This window comes from Theropithecus gelada, chromosome 1, assembly GCF_003255815.1.
Source record: "Theropithecus gelada isolate Dixy chromosome 1, Tgel_1.0, whole genome shotgun sequence".
Lineage (NCBI taxonomy): Eukaryota > Metazoa > Chordata > Mammalia > Primates > Cercopithecidae > Theropithecus > Theropithecus gelada.
Window position 1 is genome coordinate 48,924,797 of NC_037668.1, and position 12,735 is coordinate 48,937,531.

General features: G+C 53.9%; 1 protein-coding gene across 1 annotated transcript in view; it reads right to left on the reverse strand.

Annotated features, from left to right (window-relative positions):
- Window positions 1-8,867, reverse strand: part of ECE1 (endothelin converting enzyme 1) — a 132,270-nt gene extending 123,403 nt beyond the window's left edge. Inside the window, exon 1 of the mRNA XM_025379830.1 lies at window positions 8,726-8,867. Within this exon, the coding sequence (XP_025235615.1) occupies window positions 8,726-8,728 (3 nt within the window). The 5' untranslated portion in view covers window positions 8,729-8,867. The remainder of the gene's footprint in view (window positions 1-8,725) is intronic.
- Between the last annotated feature and the right edge of the window lie 3,868 nt (window positions 8,868-12,735).

The window sequence follows — 12,735 nt, forward strand, 5'->3', positions numbered from 1 at the left end:
TAAAAATACAAAAAATTAGCCAGGCGTGGTGGTGGGCGCCTGTAGTCCCAGCTACTCTGGAGGCTGAGGCAGGAGAATGGTGTGAACCTGGGAGGCGGAGCTTGCAGTGAGCCGAGATCGCTCCACGGCACTCCAGCCTGGGTGACAGAGTAAGACTCTGTCTAAAAAAAAAAAAAAAAAAAAAAAAAAAAAAAAAATTGCCAGGTGTTGTGGCTGGCGCCTGTAATCCCGGCTACTCGGGAGGCTAAGGCAGGGGCAGGAGAATCGCTTGAACCCGGGAGGCGGAGGTTGCAGTGAGCCGAGATTGCGCCATTGCACTCCAGCCTGGGCAACGAGAGTGAAACTCCGTCTCAAAAAAACAACAACAAAAAAAGAAAGTTAAACATGTATTGCCCCTCTGACCCAGAAGTTGCATTCCTAAGTATGTGCCCCAAAGAAATGAGTGCTCAGGTCTGCAAAGAGATACATACGAGAATGTCACAGCAGCCTCAGGCTGGAATCAATCCAAATGTCAGTCACGGACATTTACACGTACATCCACCCAATGTGGCACGACTCAGCCTAAAAAGAAGCAGATACTGCTACAGGCGACACGGACAAACCTCGAACATTCCGTGCTGTCCAAAGCTGAAGAAAACCAGGCACAGAAGAGCACACATGAATGAACCCACACAGAGAAAGCTCAAAACCAGGCCAAACTAGAGGGCAGTGGCCACCTGCTGCAGGGGACTGATGGAGGAGGCACACAGGAACTGTGGGAATGGTTCATGCTTTGGTCCAGGTAGTGTGCAGGTGTGCGCATTTGTAAACCGTGAGCTGTACAAGATGTGCATACGTTACTGAAGTAAATTATACTATACCACAATTTTTAGAAACACAATCTCTGCCCTCACGAGGTCCAGTCTGGCATCCAGTGTCATCATAACAGTCATGACAATAACAGCAGGTGACACCGACTGAGTCCCCTGTATGTGCCAGCCCTCATCTGGGCTACTCTGAAACAGGATCTGATTGAGCGCTTCTAACTACTGTGTAAAATACTGCCCCAGAAGCTCCATATTAGAGACAGGAAAATAAAGCTTGGAGAGGTGACACACACTGTCCAAGGTGACAATGCAAAAAGTGAGGATGCCATGTTTGATCCTGGGCCCATCAGTCTCCAAGGCCCACTCCTGCTGCACGGGCAGACCCCGCCTCCCTGCCCTCTCCTCCCCACACTGCCTGCTCAGATATAGCACCTGAAGGCAGCCAGTCCTCACCCCTCGCCCCCTCCTCTCCAGTGCTGGGAGGAACAGCTCATGTGTGTAATGGACTCAGAGCTTCTGTGAAAGAACTGCTGAGGAAATGGGTCCTTCCTTCCCCTTCCGCCCCCTCTGCCCTCCCTCAACCCTTTCACAGTCACGTATCTCTGAGGACATTTCAGCCCTGGACCTCTGCCCAATAAGAAGGAACTCCAATGGCCAGGCAGCTGGGGGTGTGTGTGGTGTTGACCAAGGAGCTTTCTCAGCCCCTGGACACCCTAGCCCAGCCTGCGGCCTCTCAGAGGACCAGGAGGACATGAGGTTAGACTCAACACCCTTGGTTCCAGTTTCCAAGTGACGCAACCCAGTGTCTGGATTCAGCGAATCATAAAATGTTTATCTGGAATCACAACCAACACCATGACCATTTAATCAAACCTTATCCTGTGCCAAGTGCTGCAAACATAGCTCATGAACGCTCACCAACAAACAAAATGGGTACCGACTGCTAGGCTCTCATTTTACAGAGGAAAACTGGAGCTCAAAGGGGTTAGGCGCCTTGCCCCAAGTCTCATGGTGAGGAAGTGGTGGGGCTGGGATTCAAACCCAGATTTGCACAACTTTGAGTCTATCCTCTGAACGAGAGTATTATACTTGTCATCCTGCATGTCATTACTGAAGATGGCCCTGGAGTCAGTCTGCTCCAGCCATGTCATTTCACAGATGGGAAGACTGAGGCCCAGGAAGGGAGACTGCAGTTCGGGAACACAAGAAGGATTAGTGGCAGAGCCTGGGCTGGAAGCCACCCTGGCCTTGCTTTCAATGACCAGATCAGAGCCTGGGAGCAGGCCACGTGCAGTTGGATGGGCAGCTAGAGGGAGTAAGGCAGGGAAGTGGGAAGCTCTGGTTCCAGGCAGAGGTAAATATTGACATGACTGTGTTTACACTGTAACCTAACTCCGCCTGGCTGCCACCCCAGGCCCACCCTCCTGCCTTCCCAGCCAAGGGGGGAAGGGAATTTGTGGGAGGAGGATGGGGAGAGAAGGTTTCTGGGCCAGGGGCTGCTCCAACTGCTTAGAGGGCTATGTGGTCAGAAAGGCTGGGACACCAGGTGTTGCGGGTGGGGGGTACCGGAGACCCAGGCCAGGAGACCAGGTGTTGCCAGACAGGGAGGGGCTGTTAGCTGAGCTGGGGAGCTGGGGAGCTGGGGATCTGGGTGTGAGGGGGCGGGGAGCTGGGCTGGGAGTCACAAGGCCTGAGTTCAAGTTCTAGTTCTGCCACTAATTGGCAGTGGGAATCCAAGAACAGTCAGGGAATGGGGAAGAAAAGGTCTAACTGTCAAGTGCCGTGCAAAGGTAAACAATAAATAACCAGCATTTTAGCCTGGCCAGTGTCCAGCCCCAATTAGCTCTCAATGCCTTTGGCTACTGGCTCAACCGTCCTATCCCTGTCCCAGCGGGCTTTCCCAGGAAGGCCAAGTTTCTGCCAAATTGAGTGGTAGCTTGGGACTGCAGCCATAATCTAGAGGAATCGGGGAGCCACTGTCTTGCTCCCATCCCTAATTCCCTAAGTGACCTTTGAGCCTCAGCTTTTACAACTCTGAAATAAGGCTCGCTCTCCTCCCTGGGGTTGGTGCGGAGAGCAGAGATTCCATTTAAGTGCCAGGCACATAGTAGATGCTCATTTTGTCTCTCAGTCTTCCCACGTGTAAAACAGGGGCCTTGAAGTAGGTGGTTCCTAATCCCCTTTTCATACAAGTGCTCTACGGTCTTTAGAAGGCCCAGAAGCCAGGCCCCCCTCCCTGATGTTAGACCCCCACCAAGCTGATTTCCTGAACGTTCTCCAGAAATTTGCTCCCCTGTTTACACCTTCCCCCAGGAAGTCCGAAGGGGCCGTGTTGGGAGGAGGGAGCCATTCCTAGGCTTGTCAGCCTACCAAGACAGGCCTGGGGCATCCCAGCCACCCTGCCCTCAGAGGCCCAAGGAAAGGGCAGGCCTCCAGCCCTGGACTCCCAGTGCCACCCTGACAGTGGGGTTCTGCCAGCACTGGTTGTTCATTAAACTGTGCCCCTCAGACTATTAACTCTTCAAGGACAGGTAAACCACCCCTCCTCATTTTTATGCGTCCAAAGCTCGGTGTCTAAGAAACACTCCACCAAGTTTTGCAATCTCTTCTGGGAAGGCTTCCCTGATACACACCTATGGCCAGGATGACTCGGGAGCTGCATCCCCAGGTTGGCACGTAGCATTTTCTACCTCATTTCAGAGCGATTTGGGAACTTGTTCTTTCTCCTCTATTAAAGGGTCTGGAGACCAGGGCCCTTGGCTGATTATCTGCCTGGAAGGATGAGGGGAAAGGTCAATGAGTGTAGGAGAAGGGACTGTGTGGGACCTCTGGGGCCACAGCCTCCTTCTGTCTTCGCTGCCTGCTCTGGGCAGCATGCCGGGAGTGTGGTTTGGGCTAGAGGAGGACTGGATGATGCCCGCAGCACCACCTTTCCCCCAGGGTCACTCCAGTTCCCTCCTCACTGGTTTCCCAGCCTTCAGCCTCACCCCTTCTACTCACTTGCCACAAAGCAGCCTGTGACCATCTCAGAATGCAAATCCGACCATGTCACTCCCCTGACTCTAAACTCCTCAGTAGGCCAGGTGTGGTAGCTCACACCTGTAATCCCAGCACTGCGGGAGGCTGAGGCGGCTGGATCACTTGAGGTCAGTAGTTCAAGACCAGCCTGGGCAACATGGCGAAACTCAGTGTCTACTAAAAAAATACCAAATGTAGTCGGGCATGGTGGCGCGCCTATAATCCCAGCTACTTGGGAGACTGAGGAGAATCACTTGAACCGGGGAGGCAGAGGTTACAGTGAGCTGAGATCGCGCCACTGCACTCCAGCCTGGGTGACAGAGCGAGACTGTGTCTCAATAAATAAATAAATAAATAAATAAATAAATAAATAAATAAATAAAATTTAAAAAATAAACTCCTGAGTGGCTCCCCACTGCCCCGAGGATTGAGCGCCAAGTCCTTCATATTACCATCCCTGAGTGTACCCTCCGGGGCCACCTCCTAAGCATAGTCCTCTGCGCTCCAGATGAACCATCCCTGAAGGTACAGCGGTCTGTACTCTGGCGCATTCCGCTCCCTCCACCCCCCGCCCCCCAACACTCTTCCCAGTCCCACTCACTCTACATTATGGCTTTAATGCCATGTGTTCAGGGAGCCTTTTCTGATCCTCAGGTCAGGTTCCCGGTCCACTCCCACAGCCCCCCGCGTGTCTCCTTGGCAACAGTAATTGCGCTTGTAATTTCCTGCTCTGCATCTGTCTGCCTGCCTGTCCATCAGACTATGGGAGAGAAAGACCTATAGTCTCACTCACACTGACCACAGCCCCCATGCTTCGCGTTGTGCCGAGCAGACTTGTTTGGTGAGTGAATGAATGAAGGAATGAATGAAGCCCTTTGACTATGGCCGGGGGCTTACCCAGTCAATTGGAGAGAAAAAAATTGAGCAAAAGCACAAAAAATTGTAAACATTTGCTCATGGTTCCTCTCTCACCGTAGACGTGAAAGTGTGGACTTGGCCAAGCTGGCTTTCTGGGCTAATGCCCAGAACATTCTGCCAAGCCCACCCTGTAGCCCTCTCATGCCTCAAATCCTGTTCTTCCCTTGGCCTCCCCAACTCTGCAGGGAAAACAATGTATTTATTCTTTAACAAAAGGTAATAACATCCTTGCTTACCAAAAGAGTGTAGCAATGCAAGGAGGCCTCAGTAGCCCAGTTACCAGCAGGGGCACAGGCTGCCCAGGGTAAAGTATGCACGGTGCCCTAGGAGCCGCGTCTGGAGTGGCTGAGAGGCACCAGAGTGATGTGGGGGCATGTGGTTAGTCTCCTAGCTTCAAACAGTAACACTTCTCCCTACTTTTTTTTTTTTTAAAGATAGGGTCTCACTATGTTGCCCTGGTTAATCTTGAACTCCCGGCCTCAAGTGATCCTCCTGCCTCGCCCCCGAAAAATGCTGGGATTACAAGCGTGAGCCACCGCCCCCGGGCTCCCACACGTTCTTAATAGTTCCCACAGTGTTTCCACATCCGTTGGATCCTCACGATATCTTGAGAAGTGGAGCAAATCTGCCCCACTTTGTAGGAAAGGGGGCACAGAGTGGGGGAATGGCTGACCCAAGGTCACACAGAAAGCTGGTAGTACATGAGGATTCAAACCTGAACCCTGGGTCCTCAACTGCTGTATAGTAAAGAGCATTCTCAACCCACAGCGGTAGCCTCAACTCAGCCCCAGCTTGGAATGTGAAGGAACATTCTCAAGGTGCCACAACTGCAGACGGGGGATGATGGGTTGGGCTTCCTTCTCTAAACTGTTTGCCAGGTTAACCCTCCAAAAGTCAAGGAGGTTTGTGCCTGCTCTGATACTCTCTTGCTCTGTGACCCTGGGCCACCTCCTTCACCTCTCTGTGCCTGCTGCAGGGTAGTTTGAGTACAACTGGAGGCAGGAGATATAAAAAGCCTCCTCGGAACCCTCGGCCCACGGCCTGCACTGGGAGTAAGCAGGGGAGAGGGTCCATCCGAGGCCTTGGAGAACAGAGGCCTTTAAGAACAGCACTGACTCCCTGCCAAGGGGTCAGAGATGTGGGTGGGGAGCTGGGGACCATCAGGGAGATTCAGCCAGGACAACAGGAAACACATCACACAGACACAGACACACACACATAGATACACACACAGACACACACACACACACATCCTGCAAACACGCCCCATTAGGAATCCAGGGGCCAGGGACAATTTGGCCACACTGCAAAGTAAGGAGTGCTGGATTTGTTTAAAAGCTGCGGAGCAGGAGATCCAGGGAATAAACACTTGATCAGTCCCGTATCACCCCCGCCTCAGGAATGACAGCACGGGAACCAATGTTTAGAGGAAATTAAAACGACAGGAGCCAGGGAGGCCTGACATCAGCCTCCACCCCATGCACGCAAAACCGGTTAACAATCCACCATGGACTTCCTCAGCCTCGCACTCTCTGGCCCCAGCAACCTTTTCGCCCTCTTTCTCTTCTCTTTCCTGGTCCTTCCATAGTCAGGTGCCAGACCAGCCCCATTCTGGGCTTTCTAGGAGCCTGTCCTGTGCACTCACACCTCTGCTCCTCTGTCGCACAGGTCCCCCTCCCGGGATATCCCTTCCAGTTCAGATGTCACCTGCTCCATGAAGCTTTCTCTCATCTCTCCAGCCTGGAGAGAGCCCTGCTTGGCATATTTCTACCTCTCCAAGGGCGTGCCAAAGAGCCTGAGGACCAGTGCAGACATTTATGGCCTGGTGGACGCTCCCTTAACGCTGTTTATTCGGTCAATTCTTTCCTCCCTCACACGGGGTTTGGCTTAGAGTAAGGTTCAACACATCCTGGCTGAATGACAGACAAAAGTATCACGGTCTCCTCCCTACAACGTGAGAAACTTTCATCCTTCTTTCAGACCAGCAAATAGGTGGCCTCTGTCCCTGTGCTGGAAGAGCCAGCACCTAGCCCTGGACAGATAGATGACGGGCCTTTGTTCTTGGATTCCAGAGACATCCCCCAGGCAAATAGGTTAGATGTTAGGTAGAACTTCCCAGTGTGGGTTCAAGGTTGGAAAAGAAGGGAAAACTAAGCAGTACTGAAGCAAAACACTCTCACTTGGGTTATCTCACCCTTCGGAAATAAGCGTTATCATCTCGTCTTGCAGATGAGGAAACTGAAACTCAAGGGTGATGCTTCAACTAGACCAAAGTCCCTGTGGGGAAGGGGAGGGGATGGGGCTCAAACACAAACTGGTTTGATGCCAAAGCCTGGGCTCTTCACAATGGGCTGGCGGGCTTCTTGGGTTGTAAGGATCTATAAAGTGTCACCAAAGCAGAGTGAGGGGACCTCTTTCTTTTTTTGGTGGTTTTTAAGGAAGAAAAAATTTTCTTTATGAGTAACTAAGGGTGGGCTTAGAGGCAGAGGGGATCGATCATACAACCTCAAAGTCTCACGGCCTTTTAGTGCCCATACACTGAGACTTTAAATCCAGTGCTGGTTCACAGATAGTGCACTTCCTGTCACGGAAACGTCTAGGCAGGGCATTACAGCGGAGATTCCTAATGGAGGAGGTAGGTTGAGTCCCAGGTGGTCTCTAAGCACCTTCAGGTATAGAACTAAGCCATAATTCCACTGCTTCTGACTCTAGTGAGGCAACTGGTGGTGCCTAAGTGAGGAAGACCCTAGCTGGGTGAGAAGAGAGAGGCCTTGGAAGGGAGAGATGGGGGGGTTGTAAGGGGACTCCAGCTCTGGGCAGAGCAGGGGTTGGGAACCACTGTGGGACTCTTCAGCTTTACAGGGGGTCCCGTCCTGCTCCCATCCAGGCGCCCTCGGGCTTGGCAGCATCATCACAGAGAAGAGGAGGTGGCTGGATCACAGGTACTGGCAGCCACCGTCCCAGGCACATGCCCTCCTCAGCCCTATATGGTGACTTGGACCCACTTCACAGGGCACAGTACAGAACTAGGAGAGGGAATCAGAGTGGCTGGTCCATGGGGAAAGAAGCCAAAGAGAAGTAGATGGCTCCCTCCCCGTGACGGAGAGGCCAGCACCCTGCCCTGGACAAGTGGACAAAGGGCCTTTGCTCTTGGGGTCCAGGGACAATGCGCCTCCCAACAGCCCCCCAGGGAGCCCAGCTTGGATCAAATGAATTTCTCTTCTGGGACTTCAGAGAGCCCCATGAAACGCCCCTCCCCAGTTCCCCTTCTCCCCGGTACCCCTGCCTATCCCAGTGAGCACTTGGCCTCAGCAAGTCCCTTCTCTGAGGACCCATCCACCGGGAGATGCTGGGGAGACCGGATCGCTGGGTCCAGGGCCCCCGAGTGTTCCCTGGTCTCTGACAGCACCGACCTAGCTGTCCCGCCACCACCTACACCCCTTAGGCCACAGCTGGATCAGCAGTCCCAGAGGGCCGCAACGTAGCCCTCCGAATGCGCCGGGCGTGGCCACCCACGGTGCCCCAAGGCGAGCCCCAGACCGACCTCAGTGTCCCAGGACGCTCAGGTCCAGCTGCATCCAGGCACCTCGGAATCGCCGCCACCCGCGAGCCCGACCCAGCCCGGCTGCCCTGGGTCTCCAAGCCAAGCCGAGTCCAGGGACTTCAGAACAACCCAAACCAGACCGCAGCAACCGTCCCCAAAGCGAGTCGGGGACCCCAAGCCCCCCACATCCGGCCGGGACCAGAACCAAGCTCGGCGCGGCCGCCCCCGACGGGACCGAGCGCAGCGCCGACCGGAGAGCCGCGCTCTGCCCAGGCGCCCCCCGACTGCACGCCTTCCGAGGGCCGGGCGGGGGCTGCCGCTGCAGCCGGCGCCCAGCCCCCCGCGAGTCAGGGCGGCCCCGGGTGCCACCCGCGGCGCCGCTGCCCGGGACCGTCGAGGCTGGGTTGGACCAGACCAGACCTCCGGACGCCGCACTCACCATAGCTCGCGTGCTCCTCCCCGGCTCCGCGCCGCTCCCCGTGCCCGGCCCCCGATTCCCAGCTCCGGAATCCCGGCTCCCAGCCCCGCTGCTCGGACACCTCTGCTGCCTGGCCCCGGCGGCGCGCTCGGCTCCAGCGGGCGAGCTCGCGGCTTCGGCGCCGAGTCCCGGAGGGGCGGGGCCGCCGCGGGGCCAATGGCAGGGCGCGGGGCCGGGGCCTGGGTGGCGCAGCCAATCACAGCCGGAGGCCGCACTCCCCGCGCCCGCGCGGGCCCTTAACCCTTGGCGCGCTGGGAGCCGGCTGCCCGGGCTGCGCCGGGACCCTGGAGGGCACGCGCAGGCGGGAGCTGTGGCTTCGGGGTGCGGGGTCCGGACCTTGCCGAGACCGGCGTTGGGAGCAGGCAGAACAGACAAGAGGCTCGATTGTGTCCGGTGCGGGGCGCCGGGAGCCTCGGCGACCTTTGTCTCCTGCCTGGCTCCTGCACTGGAGTGTGACCCAGGGCGCTGCAGCTGTGTGTGTGTGTGTGTGTGTGTGTTTGTGTGTGTGTAAGAGGGAGGAGAAGAGGAGACAGAAACGGGGGGAGGGGTGGATTCCGCGTGCCCGTGTGTTTATGTGTTAAGGAAAGCCCTGACTATATTTGGGATTTGTTGCTCTGTGTGTGTGTGTGTGTGTGTCCGCTATAGTTGGTGTTTGTTGCTGTGTGTGTGTGTGCTATATTTGAGATTTGTTGCTGTGTGTGTGTGTCCGGTATATTTGGGGTTTGTTGCTGTGTGTGTGTGTGTTTGTGTGTGTAAGAGAGGAAGAGGGAGAAGAGACAAAGTGGGGGAGGGGTGGGTTCTGCGTGCCCGTGTGTTTATATGTGAAGGAAAGCCCTGACTATATTTGGGATTTGTTGCTCTGTGTATGTGTGTGTGTGTTTCTGCTTTATTTGGGGTTCATTGCTGTGTGTGTCTGCTATATTTGGGGTTCATTGCTGTGTGTGTGTGTCTGCTATATTTGAGGATTGTTGCTGTGTGTGTGTGTCCGCTATATTTGGGGTTCATTGCTGTGTGTGTGTGTCTGCTATATTTGGGGTTTGTTGCTGTGTGTGTTTGTGTGTCCCCATGATAGAGGGGTGAGGGAGGGAATGGTGGGAAAGCAGAGAGAAGGAGCCGTGGCTCTCCAGGCATGTGAATTTGCAGGTCCAGGAGAGACACTGTCTCCATGTGTAGGTTTTGTGAGGGCAAGGGAAGGAGGAAGGAACAGAAGACAGCCTGCCTGTGTGTGTGTGTGTGTGTTATGTGGTCTGCATTTTTGGGTCCTGTTGTGCATGCCTGTTAATGTGGTAGAAAGAAACGTGGTGTCCCTGTTGTAAACAAGCTGAGAAAAAACCCTGGGGTTTTGTGGTGTAGTTTGTGTGTGTTGTGTGTGCCCACACAAAAGAGGGACGTGGCTGTGACTTGGTACAGCTTTGTGTGTAACCCAGTTTGCAAGAGACATCGAGATAAAAACATTGCGTGTGTGGTGACACTGTGGTCTTTGTGTGTGACCGTTGTGTAGCTTTTGTGATCATCTATATTTGGGTTGGGCTGAGAAATAAACTACTGTGTATAATGCATAATGAGTGCATGTTCGGGACAAAGACCTCCTGGTGGCATTGGGATTTGGGCTTTGAAGGATCTCTAAGAGTTCGTTAGGCCATACAGAATGTTCATGAGGTCAGAGGAAAAGACCCGGGGAATCCTGTCTATCAGCCAGCCGGGTGAGGAGGCTGTAGTGGTGGGTAAGGGGGTGAATTTGGAAACAGATAACTTATTGCCAGCAGGGAAGAGGAGGAGCAGCTTCCTGCAACCCCTGCCCAGGTGCTGACCCAGAGTGACCCTTGATGTGTCTAGGCATACAGAGTCAGTTTCAAAGCAGACCATCTGCTCCTGGGCAGCTTGTGTGGGAACCTGGAGGGCGGTGGGCGGGGAGGGGGAAATAACTTTCTATGTTGCTCCCTCCTTCCAGCAGCATTCCGAATTTTTCAGTGTGGAGGACTCTGGGAGGTCGAAAAGCTCCTTGAGTGCAGCAGTTGGGAGCATGGTGAAGAGGGGAGGGTCTGGCCATGTCCAAAAGGTGACCAGACCTGAAGGTCCAGAGCCTCCTCCATCATGGGGAACTGAAACCATCAGCTTCCCTGGCCTGGTGTCCGATTCCTGACCATTCCTCGGGTGTCTTCCTGAGAATCATAGCCTGATGCCTGCAGAGACATTGAAGATCCAGGGATACACACGAATGAAACCCAGCTATCCTGGCACTCCACTTGCCAGCAATGTGATTATGGGGGATGCTCTTCTCTCTGAACTCCCGTTTTTGCCTCTGTAAAATGGAGTTCATAGTTCTTGCCCACCTCACTGTACTGATGTGAAGATACAAGGAGTTAATGTACCTTGTGGGCCTTTTGTAACTTACAAACTGCTAGAAAGCCTTTAAGCATTGCTCCATTTACATAGAGTTCAAAAGTAAGCAAAATTAAACCTGTGCTGTCAGAAGTTAGGTTTGTGTTATCTTTGGGGAGGGAATGACTGGAAAGGGGCACCAGGGAAGCTTCGGGGTGCTAGTAAGGGTTAGGTATGGAGGAGGGGGTAGTTCAGTTGTGAAAAATTGAGCAGTCTCCTTAGGATCTATGTGCTTTTCTGTCTCTGTTATTCTCCAACAAGAAGTTTCCAAAAGAAAAAAGGGCCAGGTGCAGTGGCTCATGCCTGTAATCCCAGCACTTTGAGAGGGCAAGGCAGGCAGATCACCTGAGGTTAGAAGTTCAAGACCAGTGTGGCCAAGATGGCAAAACTCGTCTCTACTAAAAATACAAATAAATTAACCGGGCATGGTGGCGGGCACCTGTAATCCCAGCTACTCGGGAGGCTGAGGCAGGAGAATCACTTGGACTGAGGAGGCGGAGGTTGCAGTGAACCGGGATCACGCTGCTGCCCTCCAGCCTGAGCGACAAAGGGAGACCCCATTTAAAAAAAAAAAAAAAAAAAAAAAAAGGCCGGGCTCAGTGGTGGATCACTTGAGATCAGGAGTTCGAGACTAGCCTGGCCAACATAACAAAACTCCATCTCTACTAAAACTACAAAAATTAGCTGGGTGGGGTGACGGGTGCCTATAATCCCAGCTACTCCAGAGGCTGAGGCAGGAGAATCACTTGAATCCGGGAGGCAGAGGTTGCAGTGAGCTGAGATCGAGCCACTGCACTCCAGCCTGGGCAACAGAGTGAGACTCTGTCTAAAAAAAAAAAAAATCAGAAGGTCAGGTATAGGTATTATAACCACATTTTAATCACTCATGAAATGGACATTCTGGAATGCTCTATCAGCCCAGGGCAGAGTACTGGGGACACTAGATTAAGTAAGGTGTGGTCCTGGCTCTATGAAAAAAGCAGAGGAGAGGCCGGGCGCGGTGGCTCAAGCCTGTAATCCCAGCACTTTGGGAGGCCGAGACGGGTGGATCACGAGGTCAGGAGATCGAGACCATCCTGGCTAACACAGTGAAACCCCGTCTCTACTAAAAAATACAAAAAACTAGCCGGGCGAGGTGGCAGGCGCCTATAGTCCCAGCTACTGGGGAGGCTGAGGCAGGAGAATGGCGTAAACCTAGGAGGCGGAGCTTGCAGTGAGCTGAGATCGGCCACTGCACTCCAGCCTGGGCAACAGAGCGAGACTCCGTCTCAAAAAAAAAAAAAAAGAAAAAAGCAGAGGACAGAGGTGGTGGCTTTCTTGCTTCCGAAAGGGGCACATTAAGGAATGGGGCAGGGCAGGCAGGGAGTGAGGGGCAGCATGCCCAAACCCACTCCAAAGCCACTCACCTGGCTTGACAGCAGAATCAGGACTAGAACCAAGGCCTCCCAAGGTGATGGCTGACTCTCTTCCATTCTACCAGGCTGCTCCAGAAAACGCAGCCCCTGGTCTTATGCTGCTCAAAGGGAAGCAAGTGAGGTTTGCTGCCAACTCTGACCCTTACCCCCAATTCTTCCGGGATCCTCAGAGAT